The 20288-nt window shown below is 42.2% G+C and overlaps 1 protein-coding gene across 1 annotated transcript in view; it reads left to right on the forward strand.

Annotated features, from left to right (window-relative positions):
- The window catches only part of DNAJC11 (DnaJ heat shock protein family (Hsp40) member C11), a 595273-nt gene that overhangs the window by 290568 nt on the left and 284417 nt on the right, over positions 1-20288 (forward strand). Inside the window, exon 4 of the mRNA XM_069240219.1 lies at positions 4040-4141. Coding sequence (XP_069096320.1) covers positions 4040-4141 — 102 coding nt within the window. The remainder of the gene's footprint in view (positions 1-4039; positions 4142-20288) is intronic.

Raw genomic sequence — 20288 nt, forward strand, 5'->3', positions numbered from 1 at the left:
GCATGCGGAACGTATAACCTGTCGGAATATAACTGTTGATATTTGTATTACTTGTGTCCCTATAATCTAACATGGTACGTTACTCTGTAGGGGGTTTGCTAGGAGCCCTTTCCACATAGGTGGTAGGCATGGTTGAGGAAGTTGGGGTTAGGCTGAGTATCTTGACAGCATTAGTTATATTGGATTTGCAGCAAATGTGTTTGTTGTGTTACTGCTCATCTGTGGTGGGGGGGAGTAGGGATTTTCTGTTATGGTTTGGGAACGTTGAAACCATGTTTGTTTGTTGATACTGTGTGCATGGAGCTGTGTACATGCAGGGGGCTGGTATAGAGGATTACACCTTTGCAGAGCAGGACCTCCAAAGGGAAGGGCCTCCGGTGGAGAGGGAGACACACAAGCTTATGGTAGATTTTCTGAAGGTAATATCTTGTTAAAACAACAGATGATGGACGGAATGCAGAGCAAATCAAATATTCACTCCCCAGTCACAGATCTGGGTTTAATCTATCGTTTTTTTTGCTTGCTATGCCATTCCAGTTTGGGCCCAGCCATATGCAAATCATTCTTGACCCTGTTCCCCCATGGGAACAGTCAAGCTCCAACTGCCAGGCCAGGTCCTCCCTGGACCAGAAACAAGCATCCTGGGACCGGTTTCAGGGTATCACCCTTCATCATCCAGGCTAGCTTGAATCTGGTGGCATAGCAAGCACGGGACCCATGTCTGGGCATACCCTTCCCACTTGGGGCGACAAATGCAAAAACAACAGATGATGGACGGAATGCAGAGCAAATCAAATATTCACTTCCCAGTCACAAATCGTGGTTTAATCAATAATTTCTTTTTTGTTTTGCTTTCCATGTCATTCCAGTTTGGACTCAGCCATATGCAAATCAGTCTTGACCCTGTTCCCCATGGGAATAGTCCAGCCCGAACTGCCAGGTCAGGTCCTCCCTGGACCAGAAATAAGCATCCTTGAACCGGTTTCAGGGTATCACCCTTCATCAGCCAGGCCAGCTTAAATCTGGTGGCACGATATAGGGTGCACTTGTTTCTCCCTAGACAGAAAGTACAGATTGCTTGTATGCAGGAACTACATCTAATGGGTGAGGAAACACAAAAATTAGGGAAGAAATGGCGAGGGCAATTATTTATATCCACATACTCTTCTTATGCTCGGGGAGTGGCAATATGGGTAGCACCTGGTGTTCCATTTCAGCATACTACAGCAAAGCTGATGTGGAGGGTTGTTACATATTGATACATGGTACACTGGATGGGAAACCTATAGCCATCCGAAACACTTATGTTCCTAACTCAGATGATCGCATGTTTTATAACAAAATGCTAGATTTGCTTGAAGATATGGTGGGTACTCCCCCCTGATCTGGGCTGGAGACTTAAACCGTGTACTGGATGATGACAAGGATCGCAGCCCACCAAGGCAGGGTACAAAACCACTCATGGTGAGATCACCCAAGAGGGTAATGTACTGTCTGGGACTTCTAGATGGTTGGAGGGAGTTGCACCCAGAGAAGCTCGAATTTACATGTCACTGGAAAACACATACAGCAGTTTGGACAATTTTCTCTTGGGGGAGGGGGATCACTACCACACAGATGTTCACAGTTAAGCATCTGGGTAGATTCCTCTCAGATCATTCGCCAGTGTTGTTAACTCTACATTGGGGACTCGAGGGGAGGGGGCGGACATGGCGAATGCCCCCAGATTTTCTTGGGGACACTGTGGGCCATGAAGCATTGGCATCTTCATTACAGGATTACTTAGAGTGGAATTGGGGTACCATGCAGAACAGAGCGGTGGAATGGGAGGCATTGAAGGCAGTAATTCGGGGAACGTGCATCAGCACTACATGGGGAGTGAGACGCTAGCTAGAGGCAGAACTTAGGACACTAGGGAACAAATTGGCAGATCTGAGAGGGGAGGAGACACGCTCTGGCGCCAAACACAGGGAATCGCTAAAGGCACACAGGGACATACATACGGATAGGCTTGATAGGATTACTTTATGGGCATATTGTCACAAGTTGCAAAGGGAGGGGCATAAGTCAGGACGCCTGCTGGCTTAGTTACTTCAGAAAGAGACCGAGCCTCCCCCATTTTGTACCTTAGAAATGCCATGGAGGTGGGGGTCTCTGGCAGAGATGAGATTTTGGCTGTCTTTGCCAAATATTTCAGGGCGGTATATAGAGCGGGTCCTGCCTGCTTGGAAGGGACCTCGATCACCTTGTGCGAGGAGCTGGTCTTCCCTGGCCTAGCCCTGAACAGCAAGAGAGGCTTGAGGAGGATATATCTCTGGAAGAACTAGAAGAGACCAGTAAAGTGACCAGGTCAGGATTAGGAGGCCTTGCAGTGCCAAAAAACTATTTCTAAGTTGTATCCTAAAACAACAGTGATTCAAGTTTCTTAACATGCAGTACAAGTAGAGAATGGGAAATGGTGGAGAAAGAGGAGTGTGGCTAAAGTGCAAAAGGAATGTGAAGGGAACCCAGCTCGTCAAGAAACCATTCCTGTATTCGTGGAAGGGAGTGAATTACTTGGGTGGTGTTTGGACAGTGGCAGGTGTCACAGAGTGTTGGAGAGTGAGGGAAGTGAAAGACTTGGAGCATTTGGGACCCCAGCAGACAATAGTAATCATGCTAGATCGGATGACAGTGCGAGAGTGTATGGATCATAGATGTGGTGTGATGGGAATTCTGTGACACATGTACAACCAAGTATCGGTTGGGTGACGACCAGAAGGGGGAGGACAGTAGAATTGCTCAAGCATTTGAGTGATCATATTCTATCATGAATGCTTTCTCTGTTTGACCTTTTGGTGATCTTTATTACTTTTTGATTAATTCCAGATTAGTTCTTCATTTCAAAGTTTGATATTAATGAATTTGTTTGTTTTGTTGTAGTCAGTGTATAGTCTATAGTCCTTCCTCTGTGTTTCATGCTTAGTTTTGTGTTAGTTTATATGGGGGGTTTTGTGTTGTGTGGGGTTAGTATTATTATTAGTAAGATTTGTTTGTCTGTCTTTGAAGTAAAGGAGGTGTGTTATGTCCTTTCTTTATGTCGGCGGTTAAGTGGCATGTTCGTTGGTAGGTTATGATGTCATGTCCTGGTTCTGACTGATTACAAAGATGACAGTTATACTGCTGCCTGAGGAGAACAGTCGCAGATACGGAGTGCTGGTTTCTTTATTATGGAATAAACTTCATTACAGCTATGCAGTGTCTCTCCCGAGCTCTATTTAGAACACAACAACTCTTTTCAGCAAAGGGGCCTTACTTGGGCCTTACTGCTTTCTTACATATTTTTTAGTCCAAGCTGTTGCTTCAATGTGGGTTTGTCTTTACAGCACAGCAGGAGTCAAACACACACACTCTAGCCGAGCTACTGCCCAAAACATCCCCTAATAAAAAGGCACAACTATAGGCTTCACTGACTTTTACCAGTGCTTAATTTATTCTGACTTTGTATTTGTTGGTCTTGTTTCAACAAAAAAGAATAAACTAGCTACATTGGCAGGTTACTCTAAAATAACCAGTCAGCGAAATTCAAGAAGAAACATCTTGTAGCTGGACCGGGGTAGCATTTCGGTAGATGTGTACGATTAAGTACAATGTAACGCAGGCCAGTATTGCTTTTTGAGTCCATGAGTATAATTTGGTTCCTAAGACTTTGGGACAAGTGTTGAAGCAAGCACACTTGTCACATTCATGCTCATACTGATTAAGGGTGTATGTTTTATGACCTGCTGACTTATTTGGACAACATGTTGGCTTATGGACCCTGGTCATGTGTCCCTAGCAATAAGGAGGTTGCAAGTATTATCTTTGTTCACACTGCACTCAAGCATAGATTTCCTTCCATGGCGTTGATGCTGCCGGGGAAGTTTCTCTCTGTATGCATTTTACTTATGAACTGTACTGTCTTTTTTATTTTATTTTAAATCTGACTTTGAGAATCTGTGAAAAATGTTCAAATAATTTTGTTCTTTTTTTACTGAAGATTTTCTTCTTTGTTGTGTAGGTCGTAGAAAGGAGAAGAACAGCTACTGAGATCAGAGAAGAGTTTGAGCGCTTGCAAAGAGAACGAGAAGAGCGACGACTGCAGCAAAGAACTAACCCAAAGGTATGATCTGTATTGCTTTTGAGGAAGATTTTGCTTACTTGTTAAGTTGATAACCTGTTTCAAATGATAAGCACAATGACCCGAAGTACACACTTTAGAGAAAAGTTCCTTTCACATCATCTCTGATGGAATGATATAAGCCTTAGCTTTCGAGGGAGGGAACAACTGAGGGAAGAAGGAAGGGGATGAACCTGACATGACTCAGACAGACCCTATTTTTGCCCGGCCTCTATAAATCCAAGAGGTCCCTGTGCCTCTTGTGAGCATTTTTAATTTAAAAAAAATAAATATTTTACTGACTGTTAGAGAGTCATGAGAAAAGTTAAGAAGGAATGTCAGTGCAGAGTATGACCAGGCTTTACCCAGGGGATTGTGGGAAGTGACAAACATTGTAGGATATGGGCATTGGGGTTGGCGATAATAGCTGCTGCGCTGTTTCTCTTACTGGTGCCATGGAGGGAAGCTAGTGATTTGACACTGACAATGTGCAGCACTGAAGGTGTGCATTTGGCTTGGTGGGAGTGGGTGGGTCTATCAGTTCGATCACCCAACCTGGTTTGCAAACACTGAGTGCATCACCAGAAGTTGGAACAAAAGAAAGAGATAAACAGTGTCAGTGCTAGAGTGGAAAGTATAGGGGGAACCTGGAGACAAATCAGGATAGGCCCAATTATGGTGGACATGGAAGGAGACAGACTTCCTTTAAGTAGAACAAGTACAATGAAGGCATGCCACAGTGTTGGACTGCTTCCTCCACTAAGCTCACACCTGGTGTTCACGTACTAGACCGGAGTATTGTTGAGGCTTGGAGGATAGCCCATCACTCTGCACAATAGAGTAATCAAGCTAGAGTAAATTGTTGTGGGTCCATTTTAGTTAGTCATTTGGGGTCAATGATAGCTTCGCTTAAGCTTGCAGCCTCTGCCCTTTTACCCAGTTATCATGCTCTGCTGCTTTTATTCATTTTATTTTTCTAAAGCTTTTAGTATTATTCTTTTAATTTCAATATCAGCTGCTATTCTGTGAAAGCATCATTATCAGTGCTATGGATGACATACTTTGCATCATGTTCTTTTCCTCGGAATTACAAGAACAGAATGTGAGGCACACAGAATTTGTATTGTGGCCCCAAGACTGCGTAAACAGTCGAGCGCTTACGTACATAACCTGCGTCTGGTTTCTGTGCATGAACATAAACATGTCCCCTATAAAAACATCTTGTAGGACAAAAGGCATTAGAGGGGATTCCAACCATAATTTCCATCTAAGCTGTATGCTGGTGTTCAGTAGACCACAGCCTTTGTGTCTCCACGGATCATGATTTGGAGACTTGTACCAAGGTAACAGGGGTGGGATGTGCATCTCATGGACACTGTACAGACAGATTTGGTTTACATTGCCATGCTCTTAGAGATTAGGCTTTTAGGTATGAATTGTGTATTCATGTTAGTACAAATATGTTGAGGTTTATAGTCACATCTCTTATTTTCACAATCCTAATTATGTTACTCCTCATTATTCTAATCCTTGCAGCTCATGCATTGTATCGTACATTGCAGTCCTTTCATTAAATATATTGAAAGCTGTCTTGCATCTCTTTTCTTGCCTATGGGTGTGCAAGAGACTTGTATGTGGAGAGAAAAGGGTAGGACTTGTTTCCACCACGATTTCCCTGAGGGGTTTTCAGAGTCCATGCAAGGCTGCCACAAATCACCTTTTCCGGTTGGGTTTTGGTGAGTTACTGTTAGTGAGCCCGAAGGGTTGAGCCGACAGCTGCTATCTGGTGAAGGAGTGACTCAGTTGCCTATAACGCAGGGGTTCTTCCTCCCCAAATCCAGCAATGTTGTTACTTTGCGAGAGTCCACATGACATGGCGCCACTAACGATGGAGTAGGCTATAATTTTACGAGCCTCCTGTGTATCTCTGTCACACACACACACTAAAGGTAGCCTAAGTACCATTACATGGAGATGTCCATGGTCTTGGGGGTAATCCTCCTCAGCTAAATAAGGAGCATCTATCTAGGCTATAGGTTGTTCAAGCTTGAACCATAAAGGCACCTTTTTCCCTGTTGGTGTTCCCAACCCTAATACCTATTCCCAAATATGGCAAATAATGTGAACATCAGGGAGAACTGCAGACAACCGCTCACGCAGTTTCTTTTAGCCAGTGACTTAACAGAAGACGGCAGGGATGCCGCATTTGTTGTGGACGCCCACAACTCAGGCCAAACATAAATTTTACTCCTGGGTCAACTTTCCTGAAGTAGATGCAAATACACAAACATTTTATGCATACAGAATAGCAAATGTACCACAGCAGTACAGAGCTTACCAATACTTAGAGATACCTCTCTAATCAAGACCATCAAAATCTGTTCAGAGGCCTCCTTCCACATGTGGCATAACCCGTTAGATTAGGTCCTTTAAGCAATGATGGGCCAACGTGGAAAACACTTGGCACGTATACACCACATCCCAATGTGCATGCTATGCAAGCAGCTGATGTGCGCACACTTCACAATGAGCTAGTAGCAATATATAGACGAGTAACAGAATTCAATATGCAGACTTTGAACACCTCCCCAGCAAGGGCTGCTCCAGCTGTTCATCAGTTGGTTGTTCCGGGAATTAATCCACAAACAGTAAGCTCAATAATGTGAAAAGCACACACAGAGCAGGAGAAGATTCTGTTCTGGATTGAACAAAAAAAAAACCAGCCTGAAGAAGTATTTCCCCATGCGAGACTCCCAAGACAAACATAGCATTCTCACCATGTGCTTGCCGTTTGGCATGGTCCCCTCGATAGAAGATTGTAACACTTGGGGTTCAGTCTTTGCCACAATTTACACTACCACTCATGGTAGCATGACGCTTGCCAATTTACCGGAAGTGTGAAAACAAAGTCAAAGCAAAAATGGGGCCGTCCCAGCCCTGGATATGGGGATGAAACTGATGCACAATTTTAACACAGTGTCCTCCATTATTGTAAGTAACATTAAAGGAGAAGCAGCAGAATTAGCTATTCGCCAACATCTCGGAGAGGTTCCTCAGCAGGAGCAGGAACAGGAGCGTGAGCTGCCAAAGATTATTTCCGACACCAGAGTTTGTCCGCAAGCCCCCACATGGGAAAGATGTCAATTTGATTTCTTTCTCTTTCAGGACAGGTTTCTGGTGTGCACTGCACCAATTTCCCTCAGTAACTAACTCACTTTGGTCCAAATTACAAACTCCATCACTTGTAGACCACAGTACGGAAGTAGAGGACACATTTTACTCCAGTGCACTGTGCAAGTGTTTCTTAGCACTTGTGTACTCCAGCATATTGTTACGTTCTCAACCTAACTACAATATCCAGCTCTCCCGTACCATTGGAGGAGCATGTGTTGGTGTCACTTCCAACCTCAGCTTAATGACTCAGTGAGGATAGGATGTGCTGTATTTTACAGTGCACTGGTACTGCAGTTCCCATTGAAGATGGAGCAGGCCACTGTACATTATTGGTGCCATGGCCAGAGCGAGCGCTGGAATATGACATTCTTTTGCAGTACACATACACTTTAACAGGACGTGCACTCCAGTAGTGGACACTGATGTATTTGTAAGTAAAAGCTGTGGCAGGGTATATGTCTGCATTGGTACTGTGCTAGGAGTGAAGGCAGTGAATCCCTCGGCATACAGTGCATAAATGGTTTCATTAGGTGGTGTTCAAGCACTGCTCCAACTCTGGTTAGGACATGTTATGTAAACTCTCTTTAATTAAATAAGTGCTAGCAGCCTCTCTATCATCCCTCTTGTTAGACTATTCATAAATATGTTATCACCACTTACCAAACATATTTCAGTCTGCAAAAAAAGGAACAGATATCACTTCCACTCTTTGGATATAGTAACATGCACTACCAGCACCCACGCTTTCAGGAAAAGGCTGAATTCTTTATATACAAGGTTGCTAGATGACTCCATGCGTCAAGGAATACCATGTTTCAGTTACATGCATTGACTTGTTACAGTAAATTCATGGATTTGTAACCTGGCACACTTCAATTTAAATAGTTGGACTAAAATTAAAATGTATTTAGATTTCCAGACTGGAAAACTGATCTAGAATATAGTCTTGTCAATGACACTGAGTAATCAGGTAATCTTAGTTATGCATTTCCATCTGCACACACTCCATGTATCTCTTTCCCACATAATGCACAAGATCAGGATTTCAAACAGTGGTTCTGACGTCAAAGGAAGTGGCACTAATAAGAGACATAACTTTCAGCGGGATCTTTATGTATTTAAGGATCTGCGTTTGACCTCATAATCGCTTAGGAGGAGCTAATCTTTTCTAGTAACCCAATTTCTGTGGACTAGTTTAATAATTAATTGAGTCTATTTTCAGCGGTCTCCAAACATGTTAAAACCTTTAGCGAAACTTAAAAGGAATTTGCCTGGTCTAAGACAGAAACAAATCTGCATTGTAATATTTTGCTGCCAGGAGTCCTAATAAATGCTGTCTGAACAATCCTGATGATGATGTCTACTCCTCCAGTGCTAACTGTAATGAATGTTTGAGTGGTTGGATTCACTAGCCCGTCTTCAAATCAAAAAGGAGAATGCTTAAACACTTGCTCCTTGGTTTTTGAAGGCTCATTGTGAAGAAAGGAAGCACTTAAGAACATTGGAAAACAAGTGGAAACTTTCACCCATCCCTTCCATACATGAAAGCACAAGGCCAGCGAGAAAAAGCTATACACATTAAATCCTTGATTGACACTTTGAAGAACCACCTGAAACACCTTTTTAAATAGTCGAGTTGGGTTACTCCTCTCTCCCCTTAGATCTGAAGATCTTGTGGGTGAATCTGATTAGTTCATCAACTTGGATTATAAAATCAACTTCATTCATCACATTTTCTGTACTGCATCTCACCAGCTCAAACAAGGACATGAACATTTTGTGCAAAGCCAAGACAACATGGCTTCAGTTCAACCCTCTTTCAGAAAACAATCTTCTTAAAATCATAATACAATGAAGCCTTTACTTGTCCGTCCTGGCTCAACAAATTAAATTGAACAATTCCTAATCTAGTGTGGTTGCTGTGGTGCTGAAGGGTTCTACAAAGGCCAATACTAGACCCTACTCTGATATTTATAAAGAACCCGATAACATCATACTCAAGAGCTCAGGAACCGATTATCAGCAATATGCAAATGATACACAGATCTCTCATAAAACTACCTCTCCCAAGGATATGCCACTTCTTTCGAAAACTTTGCAGAAGTTCCTAGACTGGATGACTTCACTTCACTGGAAACTTAGAGCTTGAAGTAGATCTCGGTGGACAAGTTGATCCGTCACAGTGGTGACGGATATCCTTTCTGCCGAAATATAAATCCCACTATATCCTATGAGATTCATATGTTGGCGGACGGGCTATCCGTCACCATTGTGTCAGAGTAATTTGTAAATCAGGCCCTTAATCTGATAAATGTGGACTTTCTTATCTTCACATCTCCTCACTACCAGTCCAATCTTGGCATGACTCCTTTTATGTTCTGGACTGTAAACCGATTAACATCTGCACTGCTAGATCTATAGGCATTACTCTTAATAAAACGCTTAGGGCCAAATATAGAACTCTGCGGATGTGTTACTCCGTCACAACAGTGATGGATATCCTGTCTCCCGAAATCTAAATCCCATAGGATAGAATGAGAGTCAGATTTCGGCAGACTGGATATCTGTCCCCGTTGTGAAGGAGAAACCCATCCGGCGAGCTCTAAATCGGGCCCTCAATCTCCAATAATAAATCAGTAGAATGGCCGTATGTGTGCTTTTTCAGCCAAGAGTTATTTGGAGGATTCGTCATTTTATACCATAACAGGACTAATAAACCTTTGTTTAATCATGTGTGCTGTCAATAAGTCAATAATTGACGATGCGGGGGGGGGTTCTCCCTTTTGACTGGTCTTTCCAAAATACATCTTGGACCTTTCACTGCAGTATCCCACAGACCATTTCTGGGAGTGCTACCAGAATATGGAACTGTCTCCCTTCTAGCCTTTACACCTCTGCCCTGATAAGCACTTTCATGATGTGAACTATTGCTCCGTTCACTGGCAGTTTGCTGTGCATTTGGGGTTTTTATTTTCATGATTACCATATTCTCGCCTTGTAACTTTTCCACTTGTCTTTGTAAATAGCTCTAATGCTTACTTGCCATGTACATGCAGTATAACATTGCAAAAATAAAGTAATACATATGTAGACACACACATGCTCGTTGAATGATGCACACTCACACGTGTACTTTGGGGAGAATAAACTTGCAAGAGCTTTTAATAGAAGATCTTGTCCCACCACCCCTCTTGTCTTGGAAGTTGTTCAATTAAATGATCACATCTGATAAGGCAGAACGCTTGGTCTTGAGCCTTCCTTACACAGCAGAAATGTTCCACAAGCTCTTGTTTTATGTATCAGACCTTTTGTTTTAGATTTGGACTTTGTCCGATACAATAAAGACTTTTAAGTCTCCACGTTTCATGTATGTTGTGGTACAGGAGGACAGTCTCCATGGAGCTCACACTTGTAGCTATAGTAAATCCTATTATCTCTATTGAGAATGGAATGCGGGGACATGTTTCTCCACAAGTCAGCGTATGAACAGGCTGTTAATGTGGACGGGGAATGCTGCTGCAGTTTGGAATGAGGGTAAATCTTATTCTTGCAATTCATTTGTGTATCGTAGAGTGGGATGCGGGTGGAAGATGATAATGCACAGCACTGCACAAGTGCTTTGCAGCACACAAGAATCAAATGATTATATGGTATGGAGAGGTATGTTTCTGCAGTGGACAGATGCTGTGGTTACACAGTACAAGTTACATCCCTAAGAAAGCACATAGAGCCTGATTACAACTTTGGAGGAGGTGTTAATCCGTCCCAAATGTGACGGATATACCACCAGCTGTATTACGAGTTCTATAGGATATAATGGACACGTAATACGGCTGGTGGTATATCCGTCACTTTACCGTCACTTTTGGGACAGATTAACACCTCCTCCAAAGTTGTAATCAGGCCCATAATTTGCTACAAACAATGTGATCACTGACTTGCTGGCTGAGAAGAAACACATAATAACCTTCCCTCGCATCTAGCATTAATGTGTGCCAGTTTAAAACATGTTATGTCCCTATCAAGCTAAAGGCTTCTTTAGGATTGCCTTTGAAACCCATGCAGGTTGTCCACATGTGCCTTAGAGTACACCATTTGCCCCACATCCCCTCATACTTTCCTCCTTGTCATATTCACAAGTGGGACAGCTTTAATAACTGCTGTCCTTCTTAGTTAATGTAATGACTGAATGTAGTACCTTTTCAGACAGAACTCGTCATTTATGGCTTCCTTGTAAATGGTGAACTTCTACCAGCACTGCTTCGGTCTTATAATTAGTTCCTCAGACATGTGCATGGAATGTGGTGTGTAAAGGTGACAATAAGGATCACTCTTTGCTATTCCCCAGTTAATTTGCAGAGCTTTTCCAGACCACATACTTGACACCGATTAGACTTAAAGTGTAGTTTACTCCATTGTTAAAAAATTTTTTAAAAGCAGGCTGCTCGCTCTACCTGGGTCGCGTAGCCGGCTCCGTCAGTGATCTTCTTTGTATGTTTCTTCAGTTCATTATGGAGGAAGCAAGCTCTCCTTGGTTCTGTGTTCTGCCCACTTTCGGCCAGATGTAGGTAGAAACCAATTTGCGAGTTGCAAATTATGAGTCCTTCCGACTCGCAATTTGCAACTCGCAAATTGGTATGCAGAAAGGTGTCTCAGACATCTTCTGCGACTCGCTATGGGGTCGCAAAGACCCACCTCATAAATATTTATGAGGTGGGTCGCAGTTTGCGACCCCATAGGGAGTCTAGGCACTCACGGGGATGGTGGCCTGCTGGAGACAGCAGACCACCATGTCCGTGACTGCTTTCAAATAAAGCAGTTTTTTTTTTCTCTTTGCAGCCCGTTTTCCTTAAAGGAAAACGAGCTGAAAATAGAAAAAAATACCGAAACCTTTTTGTTTCGGTGTTTTTTCAGAGTAGGCAGTGGTCCATAGTACCACTGCCTGCTCTGAAAAAACATTATTGTGAGCATTCACAAAGGGGAAGGGGTCCCATGGGGACCCCTTCCCGTTTGCGAATGAGTTACCATCCACTTCAAGTGGATGGTAACTGCGGGTTGATTTGCGACCGCTTTCGCGGTCACAAATCAACCCTACATCGCGGTGCGACTCGCAAATAGGTAGGGAACTCCCCTTCCTATTTGCGAGTCTGAAACACATTTTGCGAGTCTGTACCGACTCGCAGTATGTGTTTCAGCATCGCGTGAGGGCATTAGTGCCTCGCAAACTGCGTTTTTCGCGGTTTGCGAGGCGCTAATGCCTTCCTACATCTGGCCCTTTGTGTTTCGGGATGGATGATCCACTGTTACAAGTACCATTCCTCCTAAAACAAGAAAACTGCACTCCAAGTAGATTGGAACCCCTGGTTCTTCACTGCAACAACTTTCTCTTCTTCTGATTTAAAGTATTAAGCAGTACATTGTCTCCTTCGATGGATTTGACACTAAGATTATTTTTTTATTATATTCGTCTACAAATTGTATGTATTAGAATAATAGAGCTGCTGGTTTGTGCCCAACTATGGGTGAGCCCCAGGTCAGTTGCACATGGAGTTCACCTGCATCACTCATACATGTTTATACTTTTGTAAGTAAATTGTTCATTCTTGCTCACACTTACAGGGTACTTGTATGGCCTGTTGCCCTTTTCCATCATCCCATTGTTGCTGTCACACTCAGACTGAGGAGTGGATTTACATCAGCCCTCCTGATTTCAGGAAGCTACATGAAATGAACCACTCAGATGTTTGAGAACAACAGATATTCTGGCGCCGCTGAGGCTAGACTGATTGCGGAAGGCTAGCAATGCAATCTCCAGACAGGGCAAAACTATTGCAAAGCTTTCCAAGTGACGGGTGTGTAATAATTCACCTTTGCACAGTTGTAAACAAACCAATCCCACTCATAGGGACCCAGCCACTTCCATCTCTAACCCACCTACAACTTTGTCTCACCACTGCCCACCCATACACAGCTTTGTCTCCACATAGTGCTCTGCACACACCAAACTCTCCATTTTAGCATAAGCATTAGGACGGAAGGTGAAGCGGAGAGATGCATGTTGGTTTTTGATGTTTTTCTTAAAATGTGATAACTAAACCACACATCAAGTGAGTGTTGAGATGTTTCTTGATGCTTTACATAAAGCCCACTTACAGCCCCTGCTCCCTTAGTAATTGCCTCAATCGTTTCCATTATTTACTCATCTTCCAATGTCCTAGAAGGTATCAAAAGCAGGAGGTGGTTGCAGAAGAAGCTGTGCTCTCAAACCAAAAGAGCCATATTGGCTCTTCAGGCATATGTTGTTTGGGGGTAGATTGTGACATCAGTCTAGCCACAGGACAGTTTGAGGCACAGCACCCAGTCGAGCATGCGTTCTATGAAACAGTATACATTACGAGATCTATGGAGTGACTGAATCACAGCCCTCTTTCCTTCCCAATCTCTAGAAGTCCTTACCCCTTATGAGTGACACATTAAAAACACAACTTGCAGTGGAGAAGAGCTATCCCATCGTCATCTAATCTCACCCAGGAGGTTTTAGTCATATTTTCAAAGATCATGTTTAATTACTTAAAATTATAATTAGCTGCGGTGAAAGGTGTCGGTGAAGGCTGCAATGCAGCCCCTTTCCACTTTGGTTAGCTCCAGGTTAAAGCTGTTTCATAGCTGATCCACTGTTGAGGGGAGAGTTGTAATTAGGGGAAGTTTCTGGACTATGAGTCAATTAATGACCATTTTAATTATAATAGGGCCTGCGCTGGATAGAACATTTGCACACATTTATGTAAGTACACAATACACATACAAAAAGAGTGGGTTCTCGTGTAAGAACCATGTATTACGCTGACCTTTGGCTCTAGGATTTTATTAGCTCGCTGTCTATCTTGTTATAGAAAGATCTAGTAAACTCTTAATGCAGATTTGAATAGTAACCGAGGATTCTGGACAGTTGGCCTTGTCAAGGCCTGCATTTAACCTTTGAGTCGGAATTGAAGTCTGGTGCACTCTTGAGACAGAGTCATCTTCTAGAGTTTTAAGAGCATGCCATAAATGCTTTTCATTCATTTTTTAATGGTTAAATCCGATTAGCAGGTAAATACAAAAATGTCGTTGTTTAAGCTCCTCAGAAGAGCCATCATATTCAGTGGTGTTCTCTACAAAAAGTTGCTTCTAAGGGAGCAGCTGTGATCAGACTGATCAAAAAGCCTAAAGCATCAGATCATAGTGTTAGAGATAAAGTAATGGCAGCCTTATCTGTCTGTAATATGCATGTTTGCATTAAACTAATTAAATAATTCAAGCGGTAGGCTGTGTTTTCTGAGAACTGGATACTGTGCACTGCACACCTATTAAGTGGAAGTAAAGTTAATTTAACTATTGTTGTAAGCAAGACTTAACTGAGATTTCGTGTCAGAAGATTTTGAGTAACAACACAGCAATCTTTTACTTGCATGATCGCTCAGGTAATATTAGTTGTACTTCTGCTTATCTATGGTCACACGGAGCTTCGACCAGCCAAAGGATTCTAGATTGTAATTTTTACAGTAAGAAACTCATTAAACATAAAGTGATGTTGAAGATTGTTGTGGAAAATGTCCAGCACTTTTTGTGCTCCCTTTCCCCTTTACACATCGCCTACAAGAGGAAATAGAGAAAATTTTGGTCTCACAGTTTGCCGAAAATGGGGACGCCTCAACTGAAGTCTCCTAGTTCTGTGGTTGAAAATGTCACCATTAAAAAATGTCTCTGTCTTTATCCCCCATAGTGAACTTTGAAAATCCCTGAGATAACAAGGATGAACTAGACGTGATTGAGCATATCTGAAGGTGTTCTAGAGTTGTCGAGATGTGACCAATGTAGGCATGAAATTGACCTTTTAGCTACTGCAGTTCTCAGTATGCTGACTAGTTAGCCAGCATACTAAAACTGCTGAAATTGGGAGCTGGAGAGGACTGACGATGCGTATTACTGGCTGATGACTGCTGCGTTGATTTTGTCGTCAATAAGCCTTGCAACCTTTTGAGGCCAGTAAACTAGGGAACACATGACCAGTTATTTACTGAGAAAAGCATAAGCTGAGTTATGAACACATACCTATTTCTATTATTATTACTATTAGTAGTAATGTTGTTGCTCAGATCTTTTCTCCATTCTCTCTTTATAGATAAAATAGATAACCTTCCTCTTTCCATCCTAGGCGTGCATTACATTCTAAAAAGCAGTAAAACATAAATCTTAATATATCTTAAGAGAATGATACTTTCCTTTCATAATCGCAACTAAACGTGGTTGCTAAGAAACTGCTGAGTTTACCCATGGGATAACTGCATAAATAAAAAAAACAAGTCAAATAGACATCAATTACTCTGATTCATTCTGCGAGAAAGAAAAAAAACAAGGAGTTCTTAAAACACAAAAGAACAGGGATGGACTAATAACTCCACTGTATTGCATTTTCTATCAAGAACCTAGCATTCACGTTTCATGCAGGTCTAAAAATTATTTTCGGGTGAAACCTTACTTAAGCTTAGAGACTGTTTCCGTATGGCCATCTTCTATCAGCCAACTGTCGCTGTGGCACTCGTACTGAGAATCTGTTTCACTTCAACGCCACTGACTTCAGTAAGCGGCATTAAATGGACCATTCAATTTTTTTTAGATGAAATGGGGAATGTCAGCCTAGTGGTTAAATTGTAAAGTTGTTTTTCGCACTTGTTCTAAATTTGCCTCGCCCGTGAGCCATATGTCGCTAGCTGATTTATTATTTCCTTAACCTCAGAGCAATATTTTCGGTCTTCATTATGCTTGTCAAAAGTTCATTCTTCTGCTGGATCATAAGTGGATTCTCTATTTAGTATTGCCAAAATAAATTCCTTGGTTGATAATTGTGTATCAAATGTCAGCCCCACGTTTTTCTTTCATTGAATTTTCTTCCACCGGTTTGAAAGATGTGGCATTATAGAAAGGTGTTGATCTCTGTACTCTACTAGTACCTTAATACATCCCCGGCACTTCCCAGCTTCCAACATACCAAGCTTTCAAATGTTTTCTGGAGTCCAGTGAAGACAGCAGCATTTTGTGTTGTAGTGCAGTACAATTTGTAGATTAATAGTCAGTTTAGATATAGTCATCAAATAACCATTCCACAGCAACAAGCAAGTTCAGTTTCCCAGTTTTCTTTGTTTTGTATAGCAAGTGTAGGTTGCTATCAACCAAGAGTTTGTAGATGCAAGCACTCAAGTGGTTTATTTTCAGACAGGATACATCCAGCCCAAAACTTTGAAACTTATATTATGTCCTAGACTAGGAATTGTAATATTGTCTTTTACCTTACTGATGTTTTGTCTAAGTAACAAACAGTTCCAAACTTTTTCATTGAGAAGACCATAGTAATCCTTAGTTTTGAGAACAAAAGAGGTTATTTGTATCCACCTATTGCAATATACCAGACTATTTTTTAGATATTTGAATTATGGGTCAGTCCATATATTCGGACTGACCTCAAATTTATTATCGTGATTGTTTTAAAATGGATGTAAACAATATCTGGAACGTTTGTGATATCCATCGGCTTCCCCTGCCGTTCACTGCAAAGGCATGTAATGAAATAAAGATCTTTACTTGCTTGTCTGTCTATCTCAACCCATTTGAGAGTTCCAGGGTTACTATTTCCTAAGCCAGTGAGGCATCTGATCAGAAATGAAAGCTTATGATACCCTGTTAAATTAGGTTTGGAAACCATATATTCTTAGAATTTGGCAATAGACCCCTACTGAATCAGAGTGAGCGTGTCTTCTTCATTTCCTAATGAAAGTAGGTTTCCTTTTTAGATCCCATCCCTTGCCGAAAGATGTGGCCATTTCAGGTAGGTTGGAGAGGCAGACAACAAGCTCTAGTTTGACAAACCTGTGCTAGCCTGAAATGTTTCCGCGCACTGTGCAGAATGCCTCTGTTACTTCAGTCATTTGACATTTCATCTGGCTGCTTTTGCTGCTGTAATAAAAAGGAAGCGCTGCAGTGGAATACTGAGTGTCCGTGTCCTGCGATAAAATTAGCCATCTGGGTGTTTATAGCGACGGCTTATTGGGATTCTATGGAAATGCACCTCCAGGCAATGTTTCCGTCGAATTAGGCAGGGCAGCTGTTTATGGCTTCATACGAGAATGGAAGTTACTTGAAAATCTCCATCATTTTATTGGTTCCAATAAAATGCTTTCAGATAAATAAAGCATTTCTAACTAGAAATGTAGAGCAATAAAGAGATGCATGATACGGAGCGGCGGGGAGATGTATTTTGTTTTGTTTCGTCTGCTTGTTATGGTAGTCGAGATTATATTGAAAATAATGGCGGGCCTTCCACTTTGCCTACGTGTTTTGCGTCTTTATGTTCAGGGACATGTCCTGCTTGCAAGATCGCGAGACCAGTTTTTAATTCTTTAACAGGCAAATATCAAGTAAAGACCCAGTGGTGCCAGTTTTTTCAACGCTATAGTTAGTAATTAATTGTTTATACCAAAGACCGCAATGAATACAGAAGGTAAGATATCCTGTAAATAGGAGTGTTTAACACCTTTTGCAAGAAACGCATTTTTCGCCCATTCCTTCTGGGCCCCCTTTCTAGTTCTGAAGGTGGGTACAGCAGTCTAACTGGTGCACTTGCGTACTGTTGCCTGTGTGCATTCACCTAGTTAAACATGCACCCCACTGACCTTTAGTCTTTCAGACAAATCAAGGCCCGTGTGACCATATTCTCCCAACCCTGTAGAAGAAATACGATGGAAATGTCCGCTAAAACATAGGCCGCATATGTTTTGGGTCTCTCCCCTCCCCCCGTTTTGTTCAGTCTTGCTCCCTGGACACCAGCAGTGGCATTGCTGCCAGTAGGCCCCCACTCTCTCTCTCACCCTCTCTAAGTTTGTGCAACCCTTAAATAATTTCAAACAGTAGATTTCCTAAGCCTCAAAAGTAAACTGTGACCTTTTCTGAGAAAAGGAACATTTCTTTTGTGGTGTCTTCCGCTTCTCAATGCCGGTTATGCTGTAATAAGTGGGAATGTTTGAAGTCAGACACATTTGCCAGTGGTATATATAGAGGTCTTCCCAATCCTCGCCTTATACAAATTGTGAATCTATTGAAAACTCAGCAATTATTATGCGTATTTGGGTGAAGAGTAAGTAAGGTTCCACCTTACTTCACCACACATCCCTATCGCAATAATCTAAACCTGCGTAAACAATAACCAGATATCTATCAGCTTTAAAGTATTAAAAGAATCTGCCTCCCTGTGTACCCTTATCGTGCCTTCAGGCCTGAAGTGGGAACTTCGTGTTTCAGCGTCCTCTCTAGCAACATGTCCATGTGTCTAACCTCGCCCCTACACCAGTAGCTTCTATGGTGTATTATGCATGGTTTCCTATGGGGCAAGGCGGTGTCAGACAATCCTTGGTTCCTGTTTTGCTACACATAATATGGAACAATGCTTAGTGTTCAAAATACGATTATACTTCTACTCGTCCTCCTTTCTACAAGACAGTGCTTAGAAGCTCACCTCTTCTTGTAGATATATTTCATCGGATGCGCTTTGGAACGATGTGTGCATCAGAGAATGGAAGCTTTCTCTTCCTTGTTAGCACAAATTTGAGAAAAACATGGCAATTTAGCGCACATTTGCCAGCTCTACCATTCAAAAAGCCAGCTTTTCATACCCTGCAGTTGTAACATATACTCCAGCAAAATAAAATAGACTACACAGTCCTGCCTAATGGCTCCAACAGAGTCTCTTTTTGAAATGCATTTGGACAGATTAAGGCCGTGTGCCAATTGTTTTGCATTGAATTGTTGGAAAGTGAAACAATCCTTTTATGTCCAATGCTCTTTCCTATGTCCCTATCCTTCTCATTGGTTTCCCGGATGCTCTTGGGCTAGTGCTGTTAATTCTGACTGTCGTTTTCATGCCATCATTCAAATATGGCCACCACTTTGGTTGGTCAAGGGTAAGGTTATCCATCAGTCCCAACACTGACTTGATGGAAATCACTATATCATGGTGACCACATCAGTACTGATGGCAAGATTTCTAAAGATGGCTGCTTCATGCACCATCAACAGTTTCTCCATTGGTGTCTACCTCATCTACAAGATCAGGCAGGTCTTAACATGCAGTATAGTAGAATAGGCATGTTCACTGTTCTTGAGAGTCCCTCACCCTGCTTTCTAATGTTGTCTCTTCTTGTTCCTGCATGTTGCCCACAAACTAAACTTCCCCTGCAGCAAATAAATATTGCACCCTGCCTGTCTGCAGAGCCATCAGCATCTCCCTGTGCTCCAGGCCACTAGTCACCTGTTCTGTACACCTCACGGATTCGGTTTGCAGCACTCTCATGAAGTCTGACCTACAGAGGGCAAATAGGAAGGGGGTGCATCGGAGACCCCAAGTGAAACTAAGAGGCCTCTTAGAAGTGGGATTGGCACAGTGTGTGTTGGCCTCCTGAATAATGCAATTCCGTAGAAACAGTAGGTAGAGAGCATCTGAAATTCATGGCACAGTTGCCAAGGTCCTTAACTCGATACCCATTAAATCCTTCCCCGAATAAAGGACAAATGCTAGACTGGTTTCCCATATATGACACTGTCTATGAGATGACTATAAGACAGATAGATTGAATTGGACATTTTCTGTTCTCTTTTGAACTAAATATGGCGAATTATATGAGGATTTGTAGTGAGTCCTCTAGAAGTTCTTATAGGATCCACATAGCCATGAGACTTGATGACCTGAAAGTGACCTGTAAGGTCAGGAGCAGATGTGGACTGGAGTCTAGTGATTGGAGACGGCAGTATCAGTTGTTGTTAGGATCCTTCCCTCTACTTTGTTCTCAACAGCAAGCAGTGTGAATTTTTAAAGGTGTTTTATATCGTCCACCGATTGGGCTGCACTATTTCAAGCAATTATAAGTATCAAACTGAAAAGAATTAT

The sequence above is a fragment of the Pleurodeles waltl genome, chromosome 6 (genome assembly GCF_031143425.1).
Source record: "Pleurodeles waltl isolate 20211129_DDA chromosome 6, aPleWal1.hap1.20221129, whole genome shotgun sequence".
Taxonomy (NCBI): Eukaryota; Metazoa; Chordata; class Amphibia; order Caudata; family Salamandridae; genus Pleurodeles; species Pleurodeles waltl.